Genomic DNA, 26,212 nt, shown 5'->3' with positions numbered 1-26,212 from the left:
TTCAGTAAGAAATTTGTCATTTACAGGTAAGAGGAGGGAGAGATAATTAGACAGTAAAAAGTACTGCTTTATGGTCTGAGTGCCCCAAATCAGTACTGTAAATGTTGGCAAAAGATAGTCCAGAAGTACAGATCAGATCCAATATATGATCACCAGAGTGGGTGGAAAAATCAACATGTTGTGTCAAGTCAAAACAGTCCAGCAAGGATAAGAATTCATTTCTCAGTTTAGATGTTGGGGTGTCAACATGGATGTTGAAATAACCAAGAAGGATAACTCTCTGGGAGTAGGAGCTTAAGTGGGTTAAAAGTTCAGTCAGATTAGATGATAAGGATGCATTGTATTTTGGAGGACAATAAAGAACAATAAGTGAGATGGGACCTGATTCCATTATTAGTTTAAGAGCCAGGCACTCGAAAGACAATGGACAATCAGTTGGGATAATTTTGATGTGTAATTCCACTTTGACAATTATTGCAATTCCACCGCCTTGTCTTGAGCTGTGAAGCTCTGTGATGAAAGTGTATCCAGGTGGTGTCGCCTCTGTGAGAGACGTAAATTCATTCAGTTTTTGCCAAGTCTCCGTTATACACAGTATATCAAGTTTGGTGTCAGTGATGAATTCTGACAGCACCAATGCCTTGCCATTAAGAGATCTCGAATTAAACAGTGCAATATTAGTTAGTGAGGCTTCTTTTTGCACAGAGCCGTGACTGGAGTTCATTTTCACATACTGTAAATTTGGCACACTGACACTCCTATTTCCAGGGCCGTGAGTAGGACGGCATATTCCTGAGCAAATATCGCTGGTGGTCTTTTCATTCACAGCCCGGCAGTGGCGGTGACGACCTAATAAGCGATGTACATATTTCAGGCGCCGCAAAATACCGGTGTATTTTGGGATATTCCAGTCAGACCATTGGCTCTGGACAAATAGTTTAATATGAAGGAGTTTGTCATAAGAGTATTTTAGCATGATACTGAGCAATACTTATCTGATAGCAGTGGAAAAGCAGCACAGGACAGGCGGGTGAGGTAGCATAGATGAGCGGCGATAGCAAGGCAGCAGAAAGCAAAGCAGGAAGAGGTAGCAGTATTTGGTGGTTCCAACATACAGCCATAAACAGTAACGTTGGGTATTACAAGCGTGATCACCCCAGAGCCACAAGCCAGGTGGGTATGAACATGAGACCAGTTCTTAGTCATAAAGCACAGTAAAATTAATTGGGAGCAGACCAGCATAGCATATATAATCAAGGAGACAGATCATCCCAGGCTCCTAGATCATCAGGTACAAAGAATCATAATTAATTCACTGTTATTTTACTGAAACCATTCCAGAACATTCCTAACCTTGAATAATGGAACGTTTGTTGCCAAGATGGACATTTACAGGTAAGTACACTACTGCCATGAATGCATATACCTGATTAGCAGCGATATTCAGTTTTCCTGTGGTTTTCAAATATTATATTCTTTATATCAAAAGATACAGTTTGTGACAAGAAAATATTCCCTAAACCACTGCACTTCTAAAACTAACCTACACAATTGACATCTATCAGAATAGATCCACTGGTTTTCAGAGCTTTTCATCTTGTCGTGGTTCTTCACTCAGCATAAATTTACATCAACCTGGATTTATCTGACAAGGCACTCTTTTTCCAGTCTTCTAAAAGAAGATCTTTTGCTCATTGCAAACACACCTTCTCTTTTTTTGTCAGCAGATTAGATTTGGTTGTTGGCTACCATATCCATGTGTGGCACAAGGTAGGATGAATTGCTCATTCTCTTTCAGCACCACTGTTATGCTCATCTCCCAGTTGATGGAGTGTTGTCCATCTTTTAATGTGCACAAGCTGTATTACTTTCAATTGCCTCCTTTTGGAAATGGCAGGATGCTCATTTTTGATACAACTATGTTCACATTAATTCCCAAGAGTGTGGCTTTTCCTAATATACCCATGTTAGCGCTCACCACAAAGCCACTTAAACCTTTAGTTTGCATTTTCAACATACACCCAAATCTACTGGTATCTACCTACCTGCTGCTCGTAGCTTTGTTTGCCCATATAATGTCACTGATAGAACAGTCAATTACACAGCATATTGTACCTAAATGAAGTAGATACTTTGTGTATATTTATGTATTTAGTTTAAAATTATTACAGTGTCTTTTAAGCTGTTATAGCTCTAATGGAAGAAATGTAAGTAAATTGTAAATCAAGGTAGCATGATCCAAACCAATTTTACAACAAATGAAAAGCATCAACAGCCATTGTTTGATGCAGATTCTGGAGAAAGGGAAAATTTGGAAACCACAGTCCTTAGGCCTTGGGTGTTGTCAAAATCTATCTGACCTACTGTAGGCCAACTACCTGTTTAGCACCTTCCAAGGCATTTCATAGTATATTTATTACAGTGCAGTATATTGTACAATTTCAGCTGTCTTAACTAGTGACATTTTACCTTATGACAAAGAGGTCTGGCTCATATCTCACAAATACCAGCAGTGGCACGGAATTGTCGTGCAGTGTTTCTTCTTTTTCAACGCTATCACTGAAAACATAAAAATGAAAATGCCTCAATTCACAGTAATATTAAGAAAACACCTACAGCAACATGAAATTTTGACATTTACCTGGTGGCAGTGATTTTCATCTGAACACGACTCAACAGAGAGGTACAGCTGAACTCAAATTCCAGATTAAAAGTCACCTGAATATGTAAAAGATACCACTGTCACCAGCCAAACAGCACACACAGTGGCTTTATCCCTTTCCATTTTGCATCCTCACATGGAAAGATCGGCCATGAACTCTGAGCCTTGGCAAAGTTTTATCTAGTTTAGCTCACAGGCAACCTCTGTTGCTCAAGTGAACTTCTGACTTGTATCATAAATACTGTACGAGGGTGCCATATTATGCAGTAAGCTCTCTCTCTTTATTTTTTTAAACCACAATGCCCATTTCTACACACTCGCTGTATAATCTCAAAGACCAGTTTTGTCAAGTCAAAATAATGCAGAAAGATTACCTTTGCCAAGGACCTAAACACAGGGTAACTAACATTGCATGATCGGCTGTTGGTGGCTTGTGCTGTACAATCAATTCTGGAATGTGGTTCATCCTGCAAAGAGAACAAATTGAATTCATGGCACATTTATAAAGTCAGTTCCCAAAAGAAATGAAGAACAGCATATAAAGTGGATACCTTCACTGAAAGACTGGAGAAGTGCAAGTTTTTAGAAAACAGTAGTTTCAGGCTAGTGTTGTATGCATTTTCCTTGAGATTTTCCAAAATCAGCTTGACAGAAAGCCGCCGTTTTGAGGTCCGGATAATATATGGCTCATATCTTTAAGAAGAAAGAAACAAAAAGAAATCACCAAATGCTACACGAAATTGCACTGCATATCTAAATAATTATATCCATATTGTTCATTTACCTTTAACACAACATGTATTGAATTATATTGTGCTCTATCTTTGAATTGCAGACTTCTTAATATTGAGATAGTATACTCTGTGAAAGATGCCATATCTCTCTATTATAAAAAAAAAATCTTGGGATGAAACTTTTTTCCTGCAACAAGACTTTCATGTCCTGCGAGACGGTCAAGCCACATCATACTTACAACCATTTTCAAGCAAGACCACGATCATCTGACCTCTCAGTTGTTGGAATGCTTTTGGCTAACACACTTCCTGTGCTCTCAGCTCTTAAAAATTTTATACGTTCTAGATGACACGTCAACGACTAAGCAAAGAAGAAAGAGCAAAAGAATGCAAAAAAGAACAAAAATAATCTATGTGCAAATTCTTAAAATAAGGAAAGTAGTAGAATGTCGTAAAGAATTCAAAAACATTGGTGCAATACACATGCAGAGCAGGTTAGCGATAATGGAAATAGGAAAATTCGAAAGTCTCAAAAAAATGATAGTAAAGATCATATTAGCGTAAACAAATGGAAAATATTACTTGGTGAAAGAACTTAACAGCAAGAAGAAATCGAATAATGTTTAAAGGTGTCTGGGGGAGAAGAGAAACAAGGCAGTGAGACAAAATGTAAGGCTTTTAAATGTTTGAAGCACCGCACAAGATGCAGATCATGCAGCACGGCAGAAGCAGCAAAAAAACATCTGACATACAATAATGAGACTGTTATAGTGGACAAATTTGTCAGGGAAAAATGAACAATTATAAAATTTGAAATATTCTTCATCATCAATGCCAACTGACCTTGATGCTTATGTGAGTGACAAAAAATAATGAACCTGATATTGATGCAATTTTAACAGAGATAAAGAATGAGTAGGCAGTTAGCCATGTCAGATTCCTCAGTTCTATAGCTACAATGTATCACTTAAAAAAAAATTTTTTTTTGAAATTTTATTAATTTTATTGCAATCATTCCATACAAATCAATCAATTTTTACAAAAAGTAGAATTGAGAACAAGTCGACCCCCACCCATGAGAGAGAGAGAGAGCATGGCCAACGGAGTAAAACTTGAGGCTTGTAAACATACCTAAATTGATGAGTTTTATAAGCCAATAGAGATGAATGGAGAAGAAAAAGAAATACAGAAATAATTGCTTCCTCTGTGCTTTAAGAGCTTATTCTAAAATATTACTGATTAGATCCTGCCATGTTTTGAAAAAAAATCGGTACAGATCCTCTAACTGGGCATTTGATTTTTTCAATTTCAAATAGTATAAAACATCCCACTGACTTAAAAGAGGAGAGTTAGGATTCTTCCAGTTTAGCAAAATAAGTCTGCGTGCCAAAAGTGTAGTGAATGCAATCACAGTTTGTTTGTCTTTCTCCACTTTAAACCCATCTGGAAGAACACCAAACAGCTGTTAATGGGTTAGGAGGGTTTGTGACACCCTAGGCTGTCTGAAAGGTAATTAAAAATTTTGGTCCAGAATGACGTTAATTTGGTGCAGGCCCAAAACATGTGACCCAGTGAGGCTGAGACTTGATTGCAGTGTTCGCAGGTTGGATCTTGCCCTGGAAAGGTTTTGAAGTGTTTTAGGCGAGACAGATGTGCTCGATATATAATTTTGAGTTGGATAATTGTATGCTTTGCGCATATGGAGCGCAAGTGAATTCTCTGCATTGCAATTTTCCACTCCTTTTCTGGTATATTAATTGAGAGACATTTTCCCAGTGTCCTCTTGGATCTTTGAAAGGGAGGGACTGTAAAATAATTTTATATATTGCAGAGATGGTGTCTGAGTCCTTGAAATTGAGCAATATTTTTTCCAGCATGGACGAGGGTGCAAGATGAGGAAAATCGGACAGGTTCTGTTTAATAAAGTTCCTAATTTGAAGATAGTGAAAGAAATGTGTAGCTGGAATGTTAAATTTGGAATGTAATTGTTCATAGGATGCAAAGACGTTGTCTATATAAAGATCTCTAAACAAGTTAATCCCAAATTTTTTCCATATATTAAAAACTGCATATGTTTGTGAACGTTGAAAGAGGTAGTTCTCTTGCAGAGGTGCCATAGATAAAAGCTTCTTCATCTTAAATGCTTTCTACATTGGTTCCATATTCTGAGTGAGTGGAGCACAATTGGGTTATTAGTATATTGCCGATAACTTGCATTTATTGGGGCACAGAGCAGGGAATACAAAGAAGTACTGCAGGATTGTAGTTCTATTGCGGACCAGGCCTGTGTATTTTCATCTATTTGTGTTCAGGTTTTTATAGCTTGTATGTTTGATGCCCAGTAATAAAACTGGAAGTTAAGTAGAGCCAGGCCACCTTCTGCCTTTTGTCTTTGTAGGGTCGCTCTTTGGATACTTGGATGTTTTGAGTTCCAAATAAATGGGGTTATTGTTGAATCTAATTGCTTAAAAAATGATTTATAGATGTATATTGGAATGTTTTGAAATAAAAAAAGGAGCTTAGAAAGAATATTCATATTAACAGTGTTAATTCTTCCAGCTAGAGTGAGATGAAGGGTTGACCATCTATGCAAATCTTGCTTAATTTTTTCCATGCAGATGGTGAAATTTTGTTGATAAAGAGTTTTATGTTTACTTGTGATGTTTACCCCTAGCTATTTAAACTGTTCTGCAATGATAAAAGGTAGGATGTCTAATCTAATATTATATGCTTGAGAATTCACTGGAAAGAGTAAAAAATTTGAAATATTCTTCATCATCAATGCCAATTGACCTTGATGCTTATGTGAGTGACAAAAAATAATGAACCTGATATTGATGCAATTTTAACAGAGATAAAGAATGATTAAGCAGTTAGCCATGTCAGATTCCTCAGTTCTATAGCTACAATGTATCACTTGAAAATTTTTGTAAACTTAAAGATGGTGGTTCTCTGCAGCGCAAGCTAGACATGAGTGGAGGATATCATGCAGTAAACATGTTTGTGGCAAGCCAAAGAAACAGAATTCTTTCAACATAAAATATTTTAACATAAAATGCTCAGTGTGTAATATTCTGTATTAATCATGTGCTATTTCCAGAGAAATTTATATTTCATTTTGATATCTTATGATTGCATAATTAAAGCAGAATAACATTAAAACCCAAAACCCCTCTGCCAAAAACATTAAAATATGCGATTCCCTTGTTATGTTATATAGCCTCACTTAAGTCAGAAAAAATTTTGAAGTGCCAGTTCTGCTTGGTTACTTGAAATTCAGAATTAGTATACTTAAAGTTTTGAAGTGAATTGAATTGAAAGCCTTCATTGTCATGTTGAAATAATTACAACTAAATTACGCGCACCTCTCCAACTGGGTACAAAGGGCAAAAATGATAACTACTTTTTGTGAAACACAACAAATGCTATAACACACAATACAATCAAAGAAAAAAACAGTAATATGGAACAATACAGTTAAAAAGAAATAAGATAAAATAATGATGAAACCAGAAGGGATACAGTAAAATAATACCATTCTACTGGGGAGTAGCTGCATGAGAGCAGCAGCAATATGTGAGTCTTCTCCACATCACTGACTAAAAAAATATTTAAACTGCCTTTATTTGTTCAATGTATTTATGGCCACTGGAAAGAAACTGTTTCTGAATCTATCATTCCGTAGATCAATGATCTTTAAAGCTGACCAGAGGGCAACAGTTCAAACAGGTGGTGACCAGGGTGTGAAGGATCCTAAACAATGTTTTTGGCTGTGGTTAGGTATCAAGATTGGGCAGTATCTTCTAGGGAGGGAAGACAACAGTCTGATTTTTAGCCTTCTTGTTTGTTGTCATGCATCCAGCGTACCATACTATGATACAGTATGCCAGGATGTTCTCGATGGTTGAATAATAAAATGCCACCAATAGTTTTCTGCTCCAATTTGTTTTTCCTGAACACTCTCAGAAAGTGCAGTCTCTGTTGTGCTTTTTCGACCACTTCCGTGGTGTTCCAGATCAGGAAAGGTTCTCTGACATGTGGGTTTCCAAGAATTTCAAGGTCTGCACCTTTACCACATGAATGGAGTTCATGTTGATGTAAAGAGGTTCTGGTTCTGTGGTATGCTTTCTAAAGTCCAGAATGAGTTCTTTGGTTTTTTTGGTGTTCAGTGTTAAGTTATTCACTGAACACCATTTTGTCAGTCACTGGACCTCATCTCTTTAGGCCGACTCATCTCCTTCTAATATAAGTACTATTACAGTGGTATCATCTGCAAATTTAAGGATAGAATTTGTGGGATGAATTGGGGTACAGTCATGTGTGTACAAAGAATAAAGTAGTGGGCTCAACACACAGCCTTGTGGAGAACCTGTGCAGAGCAAAAGGGAAGAAGAAAGATGAGGGTTGAGTTTAACCTTTTGTTGGCGGTTTATCAGAAAGTCCTTTACCCAGGTGCAGGTAGAGGGGGGACTAAAGTCTACAAAGAGCAGCCTTACATAGCTCCTTCTTTGGTCTACATGGCTCAGCACAGTATGTAGAGCAGTAACAATGGCATCTTCTTTGGAAATGTTTGATCTATAAGCAAACAGATGCTGGTTGAAAGTAGATGGGAGTCAGGATTTAATATGCTGTAAGACCAATCTCTTGAAGCACTTCATTACTACTGGCGTGATTGCAACCAGTCTATAATCACTTTAGCTCTCTGAAGCTATTTTTTAGGGACAGGAATAATGATTGATGATGATGAGATTAAAAATCTCAGTGAAGACCCCAGCAAGCTGGACAGCACATGCTTTCAGTATCTTCCCAGATACTCCGTTAGGACAAGTGGCTTTCTTTGGGCTCACCATTCTGAGCACACGTCTCGCCTTATATTCTTGCAAAGTGAGTGTGTGGGTTCTGGAGTGTAGTGTGGTCAGTGTGGTCATGTTGAGCTTCCTTACCTCAAATTTGGCAAAGAAATGGTTCAGTTCCTCCACCAGTGAGGCACTGGAGTTGACAGACCTGGGGTTGCTGCCCTTGTAATTTATAATGTGTCAAATTCCTTGCCAGACCTACAGAAGATTGTCCTCTGGGAGATGGTCCTCTTATAGGCCTCTTTAGCTTCTTTGAATCCTCTCCTCAGGTAACCTCTGACTGTACTGTATAACACCTGACCTGAAGGCAGTGTTACGTTTTTTGAGGTCTGTACTACTTTTGTCATCCAGGGCTTCTGATTTGGAAACTCCTGGATCCTCTTTATGACAGTGACATTATCAGCAAAGCTCTTGATGTAGAATAGAACCCTTTCTCTATATTTCCCTAAGTCTTCTTGTTTAAATACATCCCAATGTATGTGGTGAATGATAGCAATCTCAGGCCAAATATTTATGGTCTTTGTAACTGGTTCTGTTTTCCTCCTGAGAGGTATGTATACTGGGATGAGGAACAATGAATGATGATCAGCCTGACCTAAGTTGGGGAGAGCTGTGATTTTATAAAAGCATGTTTTATATTTGAATGCACATGATCAAATGTATTTTCCCCCTAGTGGAGTACTTGAAGTGTTGGATGCATTCAGGAAGTATAGTCTTTAAACATGCTTTACTGAAGTTACCAGCAATAATATGAACTCCATCGGGATAAGCCTGCTGCTGTTCATTTTAGTATAAAGGAGTACTAACATTTACGTCTGGCAGAATGTAAACAGCAGTCACAATTATCACAGTTCTCTTTCTTGGTAAAAAGAATAGTCTGCAAATGATTGACAGAACTTCTAAGTCAGGGGAACAATGTCGGTCTATAACTCTGCTGTTAATATAGCAGTCATTGTGCACTTACATGCATAAACCACTCCCTCTGTTCTTACCCAAATTTTTGTTCCTGTCCTGCCGGTGGATTGCATGGTCCATTAGTTATATTGTAGCATTGGGGATTTGTCAGCGAAACCAAGTCTCAGATGTGATTATCACATAAACTGTACCACCAACTCATCCATTTATTAAGTAATCAATCTCTCATTCGTGAGAAAGATGCTAGGTGTCTTGTTTTCACAAATTGTGCAAAATTAAATGATAGCGAGACTTTCTTTCTAAATATGTAGGGGAACTGTATTTATCACAGCTCATTACATCCATTGCATCTGTGCTCTATATTAACTCTAAAACAAAAACAATCGACTCCCTTTTTCTGGTGCTTTCCTTATGACATAGGTGCCTAAACAATGCATGATAATAATAATACATTTCAATGACATATCTTAAAACAAAACTGCACATATATGTATTAATATTTTGTTGACACAGAAATATTACACTAGGTAACTGAGGTTTGTGCGGTTGTTTACTCAGTTTTAATTTTTTAGCTCATTATGGTAGTAAATCACTACAAGTTCACATTTTTCAAAATTCTTTTCAAATAATATTAAAACATTAGAACAATTGTGAAGAGAGCAGGCCATTTAGCCTAAGAACACGTATCAATCTCATTCACCCAGTTTATCTAAATTAATAGTGAGTCAAGTTTTGAAGGTACCTAAAGTCCTGTTGTCCTTTTCATCTCTGTTCCCATGTTCTCCTTGAAGAATTAGTTTCAAAGTAACAGTTTGGATTCAGCGTACCAATTCTCTTCACAATTTAATCACTTCAGTCATTTCAGCACTTATTCTCTGTTTGCTTAAATTAAAAACATTCAGCTCCTTCAATCTTTCATCCAAGTTTAAAGCTTGCAGTCCTGGAGTGAGTCTAGTTGAACCTTTCTAAATTTTCTCCAGTACTGATATGTCTTTTTTATAAATAGGGATGAGAAAAGTGCACAGTACTGTACTCCACATGAGTTTGTTACATAAAGTATCTTAAGTACAACCTCTCTTGACCTAAACTCCACACTTAATCATATCTGCACACTGTTTGGATGTACAAAGAGAACAGTCCACAAAGATGTATCCTCTAGTTTTAGACTCCCATTGTATATTCACATCCATGATTTTTATTTCCTATTTGTGACCTTTTAAATGTATTCACATAAATTTTACCTGCCCAAGTCTGTATTCTCTCTGTGCTGATTCAGATATCTCTGTATTAACTGCCATTCCACATAATTTAGTATCACAAGCAAACTTAACCAGCCTGTTATTTATATTCTTATCAAGGTCATGTTATGTATACTAAAAAGAGCAGTGGCATCGATTCCTGAGGAACTACCATCTAATTCAATTTTCCTTACTGTATTGTAAGTGTGACCTTATAAACAGCCTTCTAAAAATCAAAATAAAGATCATTTAAACATTTGTAATTGTACACTTTTGTTGCTTCCTCATAGAATTCCAGCATATTAGTGATTAGATCTTCCCCATCTGACTGCTCACTAACATACCTGCTCTTGCCATGTGATGACTCAATCTTTTCTTTAATAACCGCTTCCATCAATTTACCCATGATGCATATTAACCTTGCTGACCTATAGTTACTTCATTCAGCCCAATCACATTTTTATGTAATGGAGTAACATTTGCTAGCTTCCAGTCCTTAGGGAAATTCAGGTGTGCCATAACCTCTGAATAATACATGTTAAGAGTTCTTATATATACTCGGTAACTATAAATGTTACCTGGTCCCATGATTTGTTAGATTTCAATCTATTTAATTCAAGCATCACTTCTTCCTCTAAAATTTCAGATTATTAAATACCTACTTAGTAGTGTCTCTGACAGCTGGGAGGTTATTTACTTCTTCACAAGTGAAAACCTCCACAAAAAAAAAAAAAAGAAGAAGAATTTACAGCTTTCACTATATTTTATTTTGCCCTTGCTGTTCCTAATGGATTAGATTTCCTTCTTGACTGTTAATATTGGAAGGATCTGTTTGGGTTATCTTTAACCTTTTCTATAATATTTCTCCCAACTGACTGACTAACTTTCCTGACATCCTTTTCAATGGTTGCTCTCATAAGCTCTACAGTTAGCACTGGCGTTACATGATTTTATTCCTTATACAGCATGTCTTTACAATTTCTTTTTTATCTTCTTACTTATCCACTGCAGAGCGCTCTATGATTTCTTATTTCTGCAAATTTGTCCTGCATTGTAATAAAATACTTTTAAAACCTACTCATATGTCCACACTTAAAAGCTTGTTCCCATTTTTCAGATTTTGCTACATCTTTTCAAAATTTGCTCAACATGTCTGTTTTCATCATAATTATTTGCAGCTACATATAACTCCAACTTACTTGTGTCTTTATTTATAATGAGCCTTCCTTTACTTCTGTTTGCTTCTTGATAACTTTGTTTACTTTCTGCGACTTTTACTAACGCTTCTATCCTGACAATACCTCTTTATTCATACTTTCATACTAATGTAAGTACTCACCCATGTCCGTCCTCTTCTGCTTACCCGAGGTCGGGTCACGGGGGCAGCAGCTTAAGCAGAGAGGCCCAGGCATCCCTCTCCCCGGCCACTTCTTCCAGTTCTTCTGGGAGAATCCCAAGGTGTTCCCAGGCCACACGGGAGACATAGTCCCTCCAGCGTGTCCTGGGTCTTCACCGGGGCCTCCTCCTTGTTGGACGTGCCCGGAACACCTCACCAGGGAGGTGTCCCGAGCCACCTCATCTGACTCCTCTCGATGCGGAGGAGCAGCGGCTCTACTCTGAGCCCCTCCCGGATGACTGAGCTTCTCACCCTATCTTTAAGGGAAAGCCCAGGCACCCTGCGGAGGAAACTCATTTCAGCCGCTTGTATTCGCAATCTCGTTCTTTCGGTCACTACCCATAGCTAATGACCATAGGTGAGGGTAGGAACGTAGATCGACTGGTAAATTGAGAGCTTTGCCTTACGGCTCAGCTCCTTTTTCACCACAACAGACCGATGCAGAGCCCGCATCACTGCAGATGCTGCACCGATCCGCCTGTCAATCTCACGGTCCATTCTTCCCTCACTCGTGAGCAAGACCCCGAGATACTTGAACTCCTCCACTTGGGGCAGGATCTCACCCCCAACCCTGAGAGGGCACTCCACCCTTTTCCGATTGAGGACTATGGTCTCGGATTTGGAGGTGTTGATTCTCATCCCAGCCGCTTCACACAGCTGCAAACCGATCCAGAGAGAGCTGAAGATCACGGCCTGATGAAGCAAACAGGATAAACTCATCTGCAAAAAGCAGTGACCCAATCCTGAGTCCACCAAACCGGACCCCTCAACACCCTAGCTGCGCCTAGAAATTCTGTCCATAAAAGTTATGAACAGAATCGGTGACAAAGGGCAGCCCTGGCGGAGTCCAACTCTCACTGGAAATGGGCTTGACTTACTGCCGGCAATGCGGACCAAGCTCTGACACCGGTTGTACAGAGACCGAACAGCTCTTATCATGGGGTTTTGTTCCCCATACTCCCGGAGCACCCCCCACAGGATTCCCCGAGGGACACGGACGGACGCCTTTTCCAAGTCCACAAAACACATGTAGACTGGTTGGGCAAACTCACCCATGTGCTCTTGTTTAAGTGACTAACCTAGGATTCTGTTTCAGTGCTTAAACACTTCATCTCTGCTAAGCACATTTTTGTATACACTATTAACAGCAGCAATGCTAGTAAATAGCTACTTGCTGTCAGATTGCTTCTGCTTAATTCAGCTTGTGTTTCTCCTGCGCTGCACTACACCAGCCCCTCTCCTCAACCACAGTTAGATTACCCCTGTGAAGGTGAAAAAACAGCAACAAAAAACATCTTCTGGTTTTGCTTCTGCATAGCCCATTAATGGCAACCAAAAAAGTTTTAGGAGTAAATACCATCATTTAATTTAGCTTGCATTAGTTCACAGAGGATGATGTCAGCAGTCTTGTGTAATATTTTAAATAAAGTATGTAATCATATATCTGGCAATATTTCATGACTAAAGATAAGACAAAGTTATCCTGAGTTGTCTAAAGAAAGAATCTGTGTATCTCATTGAACGGTCTTACCTTGTTCCAGAAATGTCCATAGTGGCCTGTAGGACAAGATCAGACACACAAATATCATCATCGCCACAGTCCTTAAAAAAAGGGATCTAAAGAGAGAATAAGAACACACCACTCAATATTGAAAAAGCAGTTAACTGAAAGAAAAATTCAATTCAGTTCTATTAAAAATATATATTTTTCTCTTAGGGTCTTCTTGAAACTGTGGTGCAGTAGTTAGTGTTAATGCCTCATATCTTCATTCTTTCAGATCAAATCCTAGCCCAGTGTATGTGTGTTTTCCATGTTTCTGTGGGTCTCCTCTCACTTCCCACAGATATTTATGTTAGGTGAAGTGGCTCCTTATAATTGAGTGAAGATGTTTGTGCTTATATATAGTTCTGTTGTGCGTTGTGCTTGATGCTGCTCTGAGGGGCTGTACCTCTGGCACCCTTGGACTGGATGACTTGGTTTTCAGTAATGCATGGGTGGTAAAATGTCTTGTCAAAGTGCTGCTCATGGAAATAAAGGTATGCCTACAACAGACCAGACAAAAATGACAGCAATACAAAATATGAAAAATGTTTTGGCTTCCAGCAACATTGTTTTTGTGGGGCTTAGACAGGAATAGGTGTGTGTTCTGAGCTTTTAGTCTTCAAGACTTTTTTTTGCTAAACAAGGCACATTGCCTTAGTCTCAAAAATGAACAACAGACAGAGGTACTGCTGCTTTACATTTAAGGATGGACAGAGGTACAGTATGGGCATCACTTCCAGGCAGTGCTTGGATTATTGGGGGGCCAAAAAAGGGGATTCTCAAAAAGAAAGAAATTTGACACTACACAGTATTTAGAGGAATGAATGTTACTGAAACAGTTTTGAGTGACTTGACTAAGCCATATTAGGTCATTAGTGACTTATGACCCTGGAAACGACATTTCAACTATTAAGCTACACTGATGGCCATGTTTTCTTTTTCTCCAAAACACTAAATTTAGTCCATGTTTAATTATTGCAATCTGTTTTGGATAATTGATACATTTTAATAAAACAGAAGAAGTTTAGATGCTTGCTCTTTTAAGTAAATGTAATTATGTTTCACTGTGTACCTAATTAATACCTTTAGTTGTTCAATGTTATGTATGATTTATTGCAAAGCTTCCTTTAATAGCAGGCATCCATTTTCTTTCTTGTCACTTTGCCCACTCTTTAACTCAAGTCCCAGAACATGCTTATTCAACTTAATAAACGAAGGAATGTTGGCAAGTTTTACTCCATTGACATTTGCTATACAAGCTAATATTTAATAAAAAATCTTCTTTATTTAGCTAACTCAATAAATCAGTTTTATTTTTTATAGCATGGACCTTTCATAACAATGTCTACCATAAAGTGCTATACAAAATAACTATATTTGACATTCCGAGTCAACTTTGGTTTAGATAAAGATCATTTGTTAATCTACATTGTAATCGCATATTCTGATACACAAGGGAATTTCTGAACAGAAAATTAAAAATAAGTCCGTTCAAAGCAGAACAGCTAGCAGATTACAATCAATCCACAATTGCAGACTAGCCATGGACCTTCATTTTGCTGACACAGAGCAAGCACTGCTTATGAAGCAGATTAAGATGGACACAGAGCAACCACAATCCCTTAAACTCCCTGAGTGCAGTTTATTGCCATTTGACATACATAATGCGTACAAAGCAACACCCTTTAGATTGACTTTCTGTGGGTCAAACATCATTTGTGAATGAGAAGAATATTCAAAGTAGAATGTTGCTTTTAAAAAGGTTTTGTTTTGTTATAGCCATTACAGTAATCCATACAGAGAAATGTCTTGAGTATTTGGTGTCTGTAGTCTTCACAAAGGTTTCTGTAAAATTACTATTGGAAGCCATGGCTTGAAGCTGTTTGATCATTAGCATTATAATTATTTTTTATTTTCCTGTCACGTCTCAAATATAATTACATTGAGTTTGTAAAATTTGACAAAAAATGAAAAATGAGGCAGGCAATTTAAAGTGTTAATGATTATTTTTATATGTTATATTCTTCACAAAATCACATATCACAGCATAGGTAGCTGCCACTCTAAGTGACAACATGTTCATTTCATGCAGGTGTTCTTATGCCAAAAAGAAGTGTTCAGGCAAATCCATTAATTTATTGCTAAGTTGACAAAAGAACCTAAGTTAGTGTGCAGCAGACACCAGACAGAAGTGTGCTTATACCATGTGAGGTAGGGTGCAAACATTGTGAAGTTGCTTAACTTATGCTCCTGTCATTGAATTCTTATTTCTGCATGCCTAAGTCACTTGCAGCTTGTGCCATCATATGTTGGCCTCTGTACAAACATTTTCACTGTAAGTGGTGATCACACTACCTGCTTACCATTCTAGTCCTATACTTCATTATTTAAAAATAATCCAATAATCAGATACTTGTAGGAAAAGACAATGTGAAATTATATTTCTTCAGTTTTATTAAAACATTTAGGTAAGCAGCGGAACTTGGTGCAAGCAAATATATTCATGCTGTATTTTTTGCATCTAAATCACTGTTGTGCCCAGGGGTGGATCTACCATCAGGGCATTCTGGATGTGTGCCCCAGGGACCTGTGACAGAAAGGGGCCTTTTCACCAATAAACCATGTATCCAATGAAGCAATCGTGTACCACTGAGTCAAAATTAGTAAATGAGACAATTTAATGATCTGAGTATTCACATTCTTGCATTGAAATCAAGAGTGAGAAGTACTGCACTTCTTTAAATTACTTAAGTTTGCATGCTGCATGAATGTTTGTATGAAGCTAAGTCACCTAGGGGACTGTGGGGGTCTTAATCTGGCCTTGATTGTTTTTCTCATTGCATTTTTCTAAATACTATCATATACAGGCATTGTCAGAATTTGTGCACTTGTTACTTTGTTTGGTTACTTTAAGTTATATTGTTTAATGCCCTTTGAGAGGCTTTCATATGCTAAAAAACAAATAAATAATATCAAGTTGGTAGATGGGGTCCTGCCGTTCTCTCAACCATTTCCGGTTAAAGGCCCACGCCCACGGTCCTCTCATTGTTGGGAATGCTTTTGTCAGACACAGTTCCTGCACTCTCAGCTCTTTAAATTTTTACGTTTTCCTCACTTTAAGTTCCCAATAAAAGACTTATTATGTCCACATCTTATTGAAGAATTTCATCCCGAAGGTTTATCAACAGAAGAAATAAGTACATAGGCAATCCTAGCACTGAGAAACGATGAAGTCAAATGAATTAACGTGAAACTTGCCAATTGGTTACACGGCAAATTGGTTAAATGCGTTTCAATAGACTAGGCTGAAACTGTTGGTGGTGATGGTGCGGAAAATGAAAACATCAACTTACAATATCCTGTAGAATATCTACAACCGTTAACACTGTCCGGTCTTTCACCGGCCGAATTACTGTTGAAAGAAGGATGTATCGTAATGCTACTGAGTAATTTATGCATGAGTGATGTGCTATGCAATAGGACAAGTTTAGTTTTATTCAAATTGGTCGAAAAATTATGACATGTAAAATTTTAATAGGTGACAAGAAAGGTAATGTAGCACATCTTCCGCGGATAACATTAGACACCAAAGGAGATCTTGATATGCCATTCATTTCCCATTAGAATAGCTTTTGCTATGACAGTTAACAAATCACAGGGGCAAACATTCGATAAAGTCGGTTTATTTATTGGAGAGAGAGAGAAACGATATTCACTCACTGGCAGTTATATGTTGCGTTGTCACAATCCAAGTCCAAACACAGAATCAAAATTCAGTGCGATTTTGATGAAAAGTTAATTCCAAATATTGCTTTTACTGAAGTTTTACAGTAAAAGTGTAAGTTTAAAAAGTGTTTGCGTGTTAATTTCAAAGCCAAACAGAACGAAAATGTATAACACAACGAATACCACTAACGCAACATGAAGTATAACGTTCTTTCAATTTATTTCGTCTTACTGTTTTATACTATGGTAAATTACTCACTGTACTGTAAAATTATTAGGTCTATTATGCATATGTAACAAGTCCCATATATCCGCTTCCAAATACGCGAGTGGCAGAACCGTGAAGTGGCTAGCATGTAGTGCCTGCCGGGGGGCTGGTGAGCAAAATGAGTAGGTGGCTGAACCCCCAGTAATAAACAAATAATACTATCTACAAAAATTAAATATTCACATCTGCCCAGGTACAAAAATGCTGTAATGTCTGCCTATTTTATAACCTAAAAAACACAATACTGTAGTGCCGGCACTAAGCACCGGAATAGATTCTCTGCATGGCTCTTTGTGGTGGCTCACTATCATTAAAATGACTGCTTGACATTGCCACAATAGATGGAATTCTGTTTGGGACATTCCAGACTTGCTCTTTATATTGGCACCCCTGCTGCTGGCTCTGAAGCTGCTCATGTGTGTGGTGGAGTGCCAGCTCATACTATAAGTGACTATCCCTGGCAGATGAAACCTGTCAGCTCCATTACAGTATTATACAATTTGCATATGTCAAAAGTAAAACATTTATTTTTATTTATTTCAACATAAGTTAATGCTGTATGTAATGTTAACATTCATGGTAGCAGTCAGTCCTGCCGGTAACTGATTATCGTCATTGATTACATTGCTCTTCTTGTTTAATAACATCAATTAAATTTTGTAGGTTTGACTCACAAATTTCTTCACAGAGGTAGGCCAGCCTTCATCTAAAACAGGACCAGCATCTGTATCATTAATCCTGAAACGCAGAGTGAAGCCAATGGGTCGAATGTAGTCAGCTGTGTCCTGAAATAAAAAAAATACATTTTTCTTTAACAGCATAAAGGAGAATATTTTCAGACTCTATCAATACATTCAATGTACTTATTTAAATATAGCCCTTCTCATAGAATTTAAAAGTAGGAATCAATTCTAGTTTACAAACTAAAATAAAATGAAGGAAAATAGAAAAGACACCATACTAACAATGACGTGGAAAGGTAGGGTGTGGCAAGTCATTGCATTGCTCTGAACTTGCATCACTTTTTGTATTTGCTTTTGAGAGTTTTCATCAAAAATGGCTCTTGTCACAAATTTCCGGTCATCAAGGTTAGCAGTCACATTAAGGGCTGAAAATTAAGTAAAACAGAAAACGTATCAAGCATAGTAGTAGAGAAGATACTATTCTTGCATCATACTGTACTCACAAGATGTAATATACACTGTATGCTAAAGAGGCTTTACACATACTGCATACTGTATGGCTTTACAAGTGTAACATTTCTTTTGAGTCAGTCAGTCATTTTCTAAGCTGTGTAATCCTGAACAGGAATCACGGGGGTATACTGGAGCCCATCCCAGTTAGCATAGGGCGCAAGGCAGGAACAAACCCTGGACAGGGTGTCAATCCATCGCAGGGTGAAAACACCCCAACCACACACATTTGGGCCAATTTAGGATTTCCAAGACACCTAAACTGTACATCTTTGGAACGTGGGAGGAAACCGGAGCATCCGGAGGAAACCCACACAGACACAGGGAGAACATGCAAACTCCACAGAGGGAGAATCCGGGATGCAAATCCTGGTCTCCTTACTTTAAGATAGCAGCACTACCACTACGCCCTTGTGCTAACCATTTCTCTTGAGTACATTTCATTTTTGTTGGCATGCTTTATTACAAAGGTTAATTTTTCAGGATTGATGGTCTGAGTTGTTTATCTGTATAATAAATGTGTTTTAAGGCAAAATATTTTTTTGCATATTGTACAATGTCAGTCAGATTCAACTTACCAAATCGAACTGTCTGAATGACAGGAGATCGGGAGGATACTGAGAAACAGGCTTTGGCAGAAATGCAGGCAGAGTCCCTGTTGTTTCTTTGACAGTTCTTCTGGATTACATTGATTGAATGTGGCTCAAATTCTATACTTACGTTAATTGTAACAATGCTTCTGGAGCTGTGAAGAGGATTTTAATATAAATTACACGGCCTGCAGATTGTGGAGCATAAGTATGTCAGAACAACAACAACAACATTTATTTACTGTATATACTGCAGCACCTTCAAAACAGATTACAATTCAAGGTGTATTGGAAATGACATTAAGTGGAAACAAAGAAAACCAATAACCAAATAAACAAATGATCAGTGAGAAAAAAAACAAACAAACACTCTAGTGGAGGGAAAAAACCTCTGGGGTTCTGCAAAAGCCTGCCCAGGTCCAACCATAGATGTAGCAGTGTGTGAGAACTCTGTGCCTGCATGTTGCCTTTGGGGAGTCTGCACATTCTCTCTGTCTTGTTTGGGTGTTTCTCTGGGTATTCTGGTTTTCCTCCCACGTCCAGAAACAAATGTGTATTAGGTGTACTGGGGATTCTAAACTGGCCCAGTAAAAGTGTTGTTGTGAATGTGTGTGAATATGAACCCTGAAATAGCTTGTAACCATGTCAAGGACCAGTTCCTGCTTTGTGCCTGATGTTGTGAACCCCTCATGGCCCCAATTTTGATTCTGTTTGAATGAGAATATTGCTTTTTTTAGTCATAGACCAGGGGTCCTCATCACAGTCCCAGAGAGCTAATTAGAAGACAGATCTTGCTGATGATGAAACTTTGTATTAAACTATATTGCTTCTTAATACTTTTGTTCATCCATGACAAATTTTAATTATATTATAGAGTTTCATTTTCTGAGAACATTAATAATATATTTTGTGGGTCTGAACACATTTGCACTTCATGATACTCCTTTTTTTCTCATTTATTTTAAAATCTTTTATTAACAGAAATACATGATGCACATTCACCATTGTCAGTGGAACCAAGTTAGCTGGAGAGATGATGGATTCTTTATTATCTGCATTTCATTAATAACTGTGGCTAGTTAAGAAATCAGGAAATAATTAAAACCTACATACATCTCTTTAAAATTAAAATATGCAAATTGTGGCTCAGATGTGAATTAAGTAAAATTAAGCCCAAAAAACATATTGCTTATGCAGGAAATAAATTGATTCTAATTAAGAAACTGGTGAAAATGAAAACCAGCAGCTTTCCAGGACCATAAGTGTGTATCCCTGTCATAAACCATCATGCCTATGCATTAAATAAACTTCATTTAATTTACCCTTTGAAATGTCTTATATCTTGTGGCGGACGGCTGGGTGTGGTACCCAGCCGGGACACCCAGGAGGACCGGAGGAGGGTTTATGCCTCCTCCAGACCATGAGGGGGCGACCGCCCTGGTTGCACTGGGAGCCACGGGTGTAGAGCTTGGAAGCACAACCCTGTAGGGATCCGTGGTCACCGGTAAGGGGCACCCCAGTGCCTGAAGAGCCCTGAAACCTCAGCACTTCCGCCACACCGGGTGTAGAGCTGGGAAGCACCCGGAGGGTAGGGATCCGCACTTCACCACACAGGGCACCCGAGGAGACTGCCGGGAAGCAGCCCTGAAACCATCCGACTGCACTTATGAGCCGCCACACCAGGAAGTGCAAGACTCGGGTGGAAGAGGATGGAGCTCAGAGAGAGAGGAGCCGGACTTCCGCCAGAAGGGGAAGTCACTGGAGACTGCCGAGGCCTGGAGCTTTGGAGACCATCTGGACTGGTATACTGGGTTCTGCACTAGACTATTTGTCGGGAGCAAGAATCGGGTGGAATAGGATGGAGCTAGAGAGTGTGAGTGGGTGCTAGAAGGAAGGCACTGGAGACTGTGAGGCCTGGACTTTGGGGATCGTGCTGGAGGCACTGGGTTCTGCATCTAGATCTAACAAGTAAATACTTTGTATAATAAATATGAGTGTGTTGGGTGCTAAACTGTTGTCCGTCTGTCTGTCTGTCATTTGGCACTTTCCACATATGAAATCAACAAATGGCCTAGGAGCCAGAAATGTTATACATTTTAATTATAAATTTCATTTAGTGTTCACACCTAGCTCATATCAACGAGAATCTTGGGGGTGGGACTGTGCCAACCAGTACAATGCAGGACCTTATTTTAGAAATGGTCTGTCGTCCCTTTGATGTTATTTTTTTTAGGTGATCATAATTATGCCTTTTAAAAATGTGTGTAGAAAATCTTAATACAAATTCTGGCTGTGTCAAAAAAGCTACAATAATATGTTATAACTTGCAAGAATATTAATGTTTGCAGGAATTCCTGGAGAAAATTCTCTCTCTCTTTTTTATGTTGCCATTTGGAGATGTAATTCAAAACCTTCATTAATTGTGTACTTTTTTTATTATGTTTGAAATTTAATTTAATTGAGTCCACATTTTAAAAGAAATGTAAGTGTTAACTTTGTCTGGATTTAATCTTTAGTCATCACAGTTCTAAACTGTCTAGGATCCTGCCTCCTCCAGGTTAGAAACATTGACAAATATGGCAGTTTAACACAAATTATGTTGAAACTTGATTTAATGTCTGAAGTGTTTTATGCTCATATTGTTCAAAACTGTAAACCCAGCTGTAATGATAATTCTGTATTAAGGTTCCTAACTAGAACTCTCAAATACAGCCTTACAACTCTAGTCCTTCAGTCTATCTACATTAGCTTCCTACAAGGTTTAAAATGGTTAAGGTACTTAGATTATAGAATGATCTACCTAACTACATCAATCACAGCAATTAAGTCAAGTCTCAACACTTGCTATCTCAGCATAGTGCATTCCTCTAAGAGCTGTTCTAAATGCATTTTTTAAATTTACGCCACCATTGAGATGTTTTTCATTAGATATTTCCACATTATCTCCTATCAATATTCTATAGTGGTACAAGACATAGGTGATACTTTGATCAAGTCATCCCTTCTCACGTTGGAACAGCAGCTCAGAGTGGATGCAGAGATTTTAGAATTACTAGCGACAGATCCATATCCAGATTGTCTTTATATTCCAGTAAAATTCTGAGCGGCTACTTTATATAATATCTATTTAAAATTCTGAATAGCCAGTTGACCTAAGTCAGAACAAGGCTGCCCTTTTATTTAGTTGAGTACAGTGGAACCCATAGACTACAAACCCTGAACGTGAGAGCCGCTGGGACAGCGAGACATTAGTGCTAACTGATGTGCTACTGCTGCTCTCAAATAAAAAAAAATATCCAACTACCTCTCCATTCTTCAAACCCAGTTATTCCGTATCAGGGTCACAAGGTGGCAAAACCTATGCCAGAAGCCTTCAAAGCAATCCAGAAACCACCTAAGATGTCGGTCATTAGCTGGGTGCACATTCTAGGCCAATTTAGAGATGCCAAGTAACCTCACCCAAATTTCTTTAGGATCTGGAAGAAAATCTAATAAAATACAGTAGGCTAAAGTTTACTTCTTTTCATTGTCCTAAGGCATGCAGTCAGATCATTTGTGCTATTTGTTGCCTTGTATCCATGACAGTGACATTGCTTTAGGAAAAAAATATATACAGTATAAAGATTTCAGAAATGAAGAGATTGCCATTTTTATTACTATGTTACTAAAGTCACAGTAGAAACTTATACAAAAACCTGGACTCACCTTAGAAGGACAGCACTACCCTGAGCTCCAACTGCAAGGTCCACCAGACCATCCCCATCTAAATCAAGTTGTCCATTTACACTGCTACCGAAATACTGAAGGCCTGGGGACAAAGCAGAGCCTGGAATCCTCTGGACAAAGTGAAAATAAAATAATTAAAATTAAAAGCTTTAGAATTGCACAAGCATTGGTATTATGCCAACTTTTAAACACAGCTAAACAGAGCAGAAGAAAAAAACTCTGGCTATTAATTCTGACAAAGGTGAATTAGCATTCTAGGGGATAAAAATCACTGATCTCCTTCTATATAAACGGATGGACAGGTTAAATCTTTGGTGATGTTCAGTGGCAATGTGGTGGGCTCAAGCTCACATTTACTTCACCAATTATTGCTGTAGTAAGGCTTTGAATTCAGATAATTGTAGCCCTTAATTGTTGTGCTCAGACAACTCACCTTTTGATAATTTCAAAACAAAATGTGATACCTAAAAGTAAATGATAGACGTGGTTCACCTGCTTGTATTGTGGTAGGATACTGGTGCGATGCCCATGATAAATGTAGATGGCCCCACGATGATTGTCCTCCAGTGGTGCTCCTACCACAAGGTCATTGTAACCATCGTGGTTTAGATCTGGGGCAGCAGCTAGGGAGTATCCAAAACGGGCATCCTGCACCTTTTTGTGAGCTTGGAGAGTTCCATTGAATGTGAATAGTACCTGAAAAAAGTGTGCAGATTAAAGACATTGCTCACACCATTTCCACTTCACAGCCACAGACATGGAGGCTATGCTTGCAGAATCAGACACAAGACAGGAATCCTGGATTGGGCGCCAATCCACTACAAGGCCCACAAGGCCAATTTTTGACAATTCAATCAACCTAACAGGCATATCATTGTCAAAAAGAGGGAAGCCCACGCAGAAAGGGGAAGAATATACAAACTCTACACAGTCAGAGCCTGGGCCATGTTTTAAATCCAGATCATTGACTGTGTGTGGCAGCAGATGAACCATTATGCCACTTTATTTGTTTAATACACACTACCTGTCAAAAGGTTTTTAAATACCTCAAGGCATTGAATAAATAAACAATAGCAGATAAAAAAAATAGGTCAAAGAGTGATTACGTGTACAAAATTTTATTCAAATTTTTGATTCATCAAAGTAGCCACCTGTTACTGATGTAACAGCCAAATTGTGGTAACCCTTTTCTTTCAGAATGCCAGCCACTCTGTGCAAGTCACCAACTCTGCCTCCAGCAAAAGAACCTCAGACCACCACACTTCCTTCTCCATGTTTGACAGCTGGTGCCACACACTGAGAAACCATTCTTTCTCTAACTTGACGGCGTATAAACACTCTGCATGATGAACCAAAGATTTTCAGTTTTGATTCATTGGTTCATAAGACTTTTTTCCACTCGGCAGTAGTCCACAGCTGGTATTTCAAGGCCCTATTTTGTCCTTTAAGGAATGGCTTTCTTACTGCTACCCGCCCTGTCAAACATGCAACACAATGTCTCCTCTTTACAGCTGAAACTGAGACTTGACTTATTCGACCACTGTTAAGACTGAAGCTGTTGTGCTCTGAAGCACCTATCATGCCAGCTGGTGACTCTCAGAAAAGGATCTTCTGATTAGGTTGTGACTTTGGGCCTGCAAGATCTCTTCCTATCAGTTTCTTCTCATTTCCAATTGGCTTTGGAATGTGTAGGACAACATACTCAGTGCCACCTTGAACATTTTTTTTAGATTTATTTTTATTTTGCAATTTCTGTAAATGAAATGCCTAAACTTCAAAGGTAATAATGCTCTGTCTCCCTTCATTTGTTGATTGCCATTTTCTTGCCAATTTCACTTGAATTTTCAACACTCTGCAGTGTAACATTATCCAAGTAGTACTTTGGAGGGTGTAGTAACACAGTCTGTTCCAACTCCGTTTCAAGACAGACAGAGGGCTTTAAGTAATCAACAAAAGTTGGGCCACCTGTTCAAATTATTTGTTTTAACTTGCAAGGCTTAAATTACTTTAATTGCTGCAGAACATCTGTAGGTTGTAACCTATTAGCTGTTCCAAGAAGGAGGCCCATTTGTAATATTCTAAAATGTACTTTTTTCAGTTCTAGCTAACCTAAATTTTAAATGTAAACTTCTGGCAGTTTACTGCTTACCATTTCAACATTTTAGGTCATTCACTGCATTTCAACTGATTAAATTTTAGAAAAAACTAGAAAAACTGAGGTGTTCTAAAACTTTTGACCAGCAGTGTACATATTTGAAACATTACAAAAATTAATGCAGAAGGCAGCCATCATTGCTTTCAATGAAAATAAATAACTATCTGTACTACACAGCCATTGTTACCAGATCTTTTTTATTGCTAGGTAATCTTCGAGATCAGATTTTGTGTATGGGCCACAATTAAGCATTTAAAAACAGCAATATTAGTAAAGCTATTTCTGTTTAAGGACGCCATCTTAAGGTAATTCTACTATATTCTCACCCGACTGAGTGTGTACACGTAGACTCGACCAGTTTCTCGGTTTCCTGACCCCAGAAACATTGGGGCCGCCACCAACAGAACATCAGTGATTCCATTTCCATCTACATCAATTGGGCACAATTCACTTCCATAGTAAGAGCCAATCTGAAAAAGACAAAACAATGCAGTACAACACACAGGTAAAGAAGAAGGGGAAAGCCATTGTCGGAGTACACAAGTGTGGCACACATGCACTAAAGTGAGTTTCTTCCAGGGCAGCACTGTGCTCAAATGAACATTTACTTTGAATTTGTTTCATGGCAATATTTTAATGTTTTCAGTGTCTTCATTTTGTTTCAAATTTATGTATGTTGAAGTTGATCTTAGGGTAACTGAATAACAGTGCAGTACTTGTGACATTTAAAGAAGTCATAACTGTAAGTGATTTGACCTTCTGCATCACATTGTGTCATGGCAATTTCTCCATGTGACCAGCAAATTACCAGTAAAATGAATGTCAGGTAAGGGAGGTTCCCAAAAATGAACAGAAACTATAATCTGGGGCAAGCAAAGGTCAAACAATAGCTCACATTTTCTTTTACAGAATGAGTAAGAATCATAGTCTAGAATGCTTAGTCAGAAACCTGAAAGTATAAATAAAAGTTTTTATGTTAAATTTTTTTATAAAAATGAATAATTTACTTTTGAAATACAGAAAGATTTTAAACTGCAGCCCTTGAACCTTATATAGGCTGTATTTAATGCATCATCAACTGACACTGGCAATGCAAAATGCCATTAGAAATACAGCATGTAGACATGAAGACTGTGACAACAAAAGAAAGGTATATAGAAAATTATCTAAAATGTGCAAAAACACTTTGAACTAGCCAAGGATCTTGACA

At 38.1% G+C, this 26,212-nt stretch overlaps 1 protein-coding gene across 1 annotated transcript in view; it reads right to left on the bottom strand.

The window, feature by feature from the left end:
- itga10 (integrin, alpha 10) overlaps window positions 1–26,212 on the bottom strand; it is a 144,656-nt gene that overhangs the window by 16,058 nt on the left and 102,386 nt on the right. Inside the window, exons 13-23 of the mRNA XM_039763251.1 lie at window positions 25,329–25,472; window positions 23,340–23,543; window positions 22,827–22,957; window positions 19,110–19,276; window positions 18,304–18,446; window positions 18,013–18,123; window positions 13,333–13,418; window positions 3,214–3,355; window positions 3,037–3,129; window positions 2,642–2,718; window positions 2,470–2,559 (exon numbers count right to left, since the gene is read on the bottom strand). Coding sequence (XP_039619185.1) covers window positions 2,470–2,559; window positions 2,642–2,718; window positions 3,037–3,129; window positions 3,214–3,355; window positions 13,333–13,418; window positions 18,013–18,123; window positions 18,304–18,446; window positions 19,110–19,276; window positions 22,827–22,957; window positions 23,340–23,543; window positions 25,329–25,472 — 1,388 coding nt within the window. The remainder of the gene's footprint in view (window positions 1–2,469; window positions 2,560–2,641; window positions 2,719–3,036; window positions 3,130–3,213; window positions 3,356–13,332; window positions 13,419–18,012; window positions 18,124–18,303; window positions 18,447–19,109; window positions 19,277–22,826; window positions 22,958–23,339; window positions 23,544–25,328; window positions 25,473–26,212) is intronic.

The sequence above is a fragment of the Polypterus senegalus genome, chromosome 1 (assembly GCF_016835505.1).
Source record: "Polypterus senegalus isolate Bchr_013 chromosome 1, ASM1683550v1, whole genome shotgun sequence".
NCBI classification, from domain to species: Eukaryota; Metazoa; Chordata; class Cladistia; order Polypteriformes; family Polypteridae; genus Polypterus; species Polypterus senegalus.
Note: the sequence above shows the minus strand (reverse complement) of the source record. Positions and strands in the feature narration are given on the sequence as shown.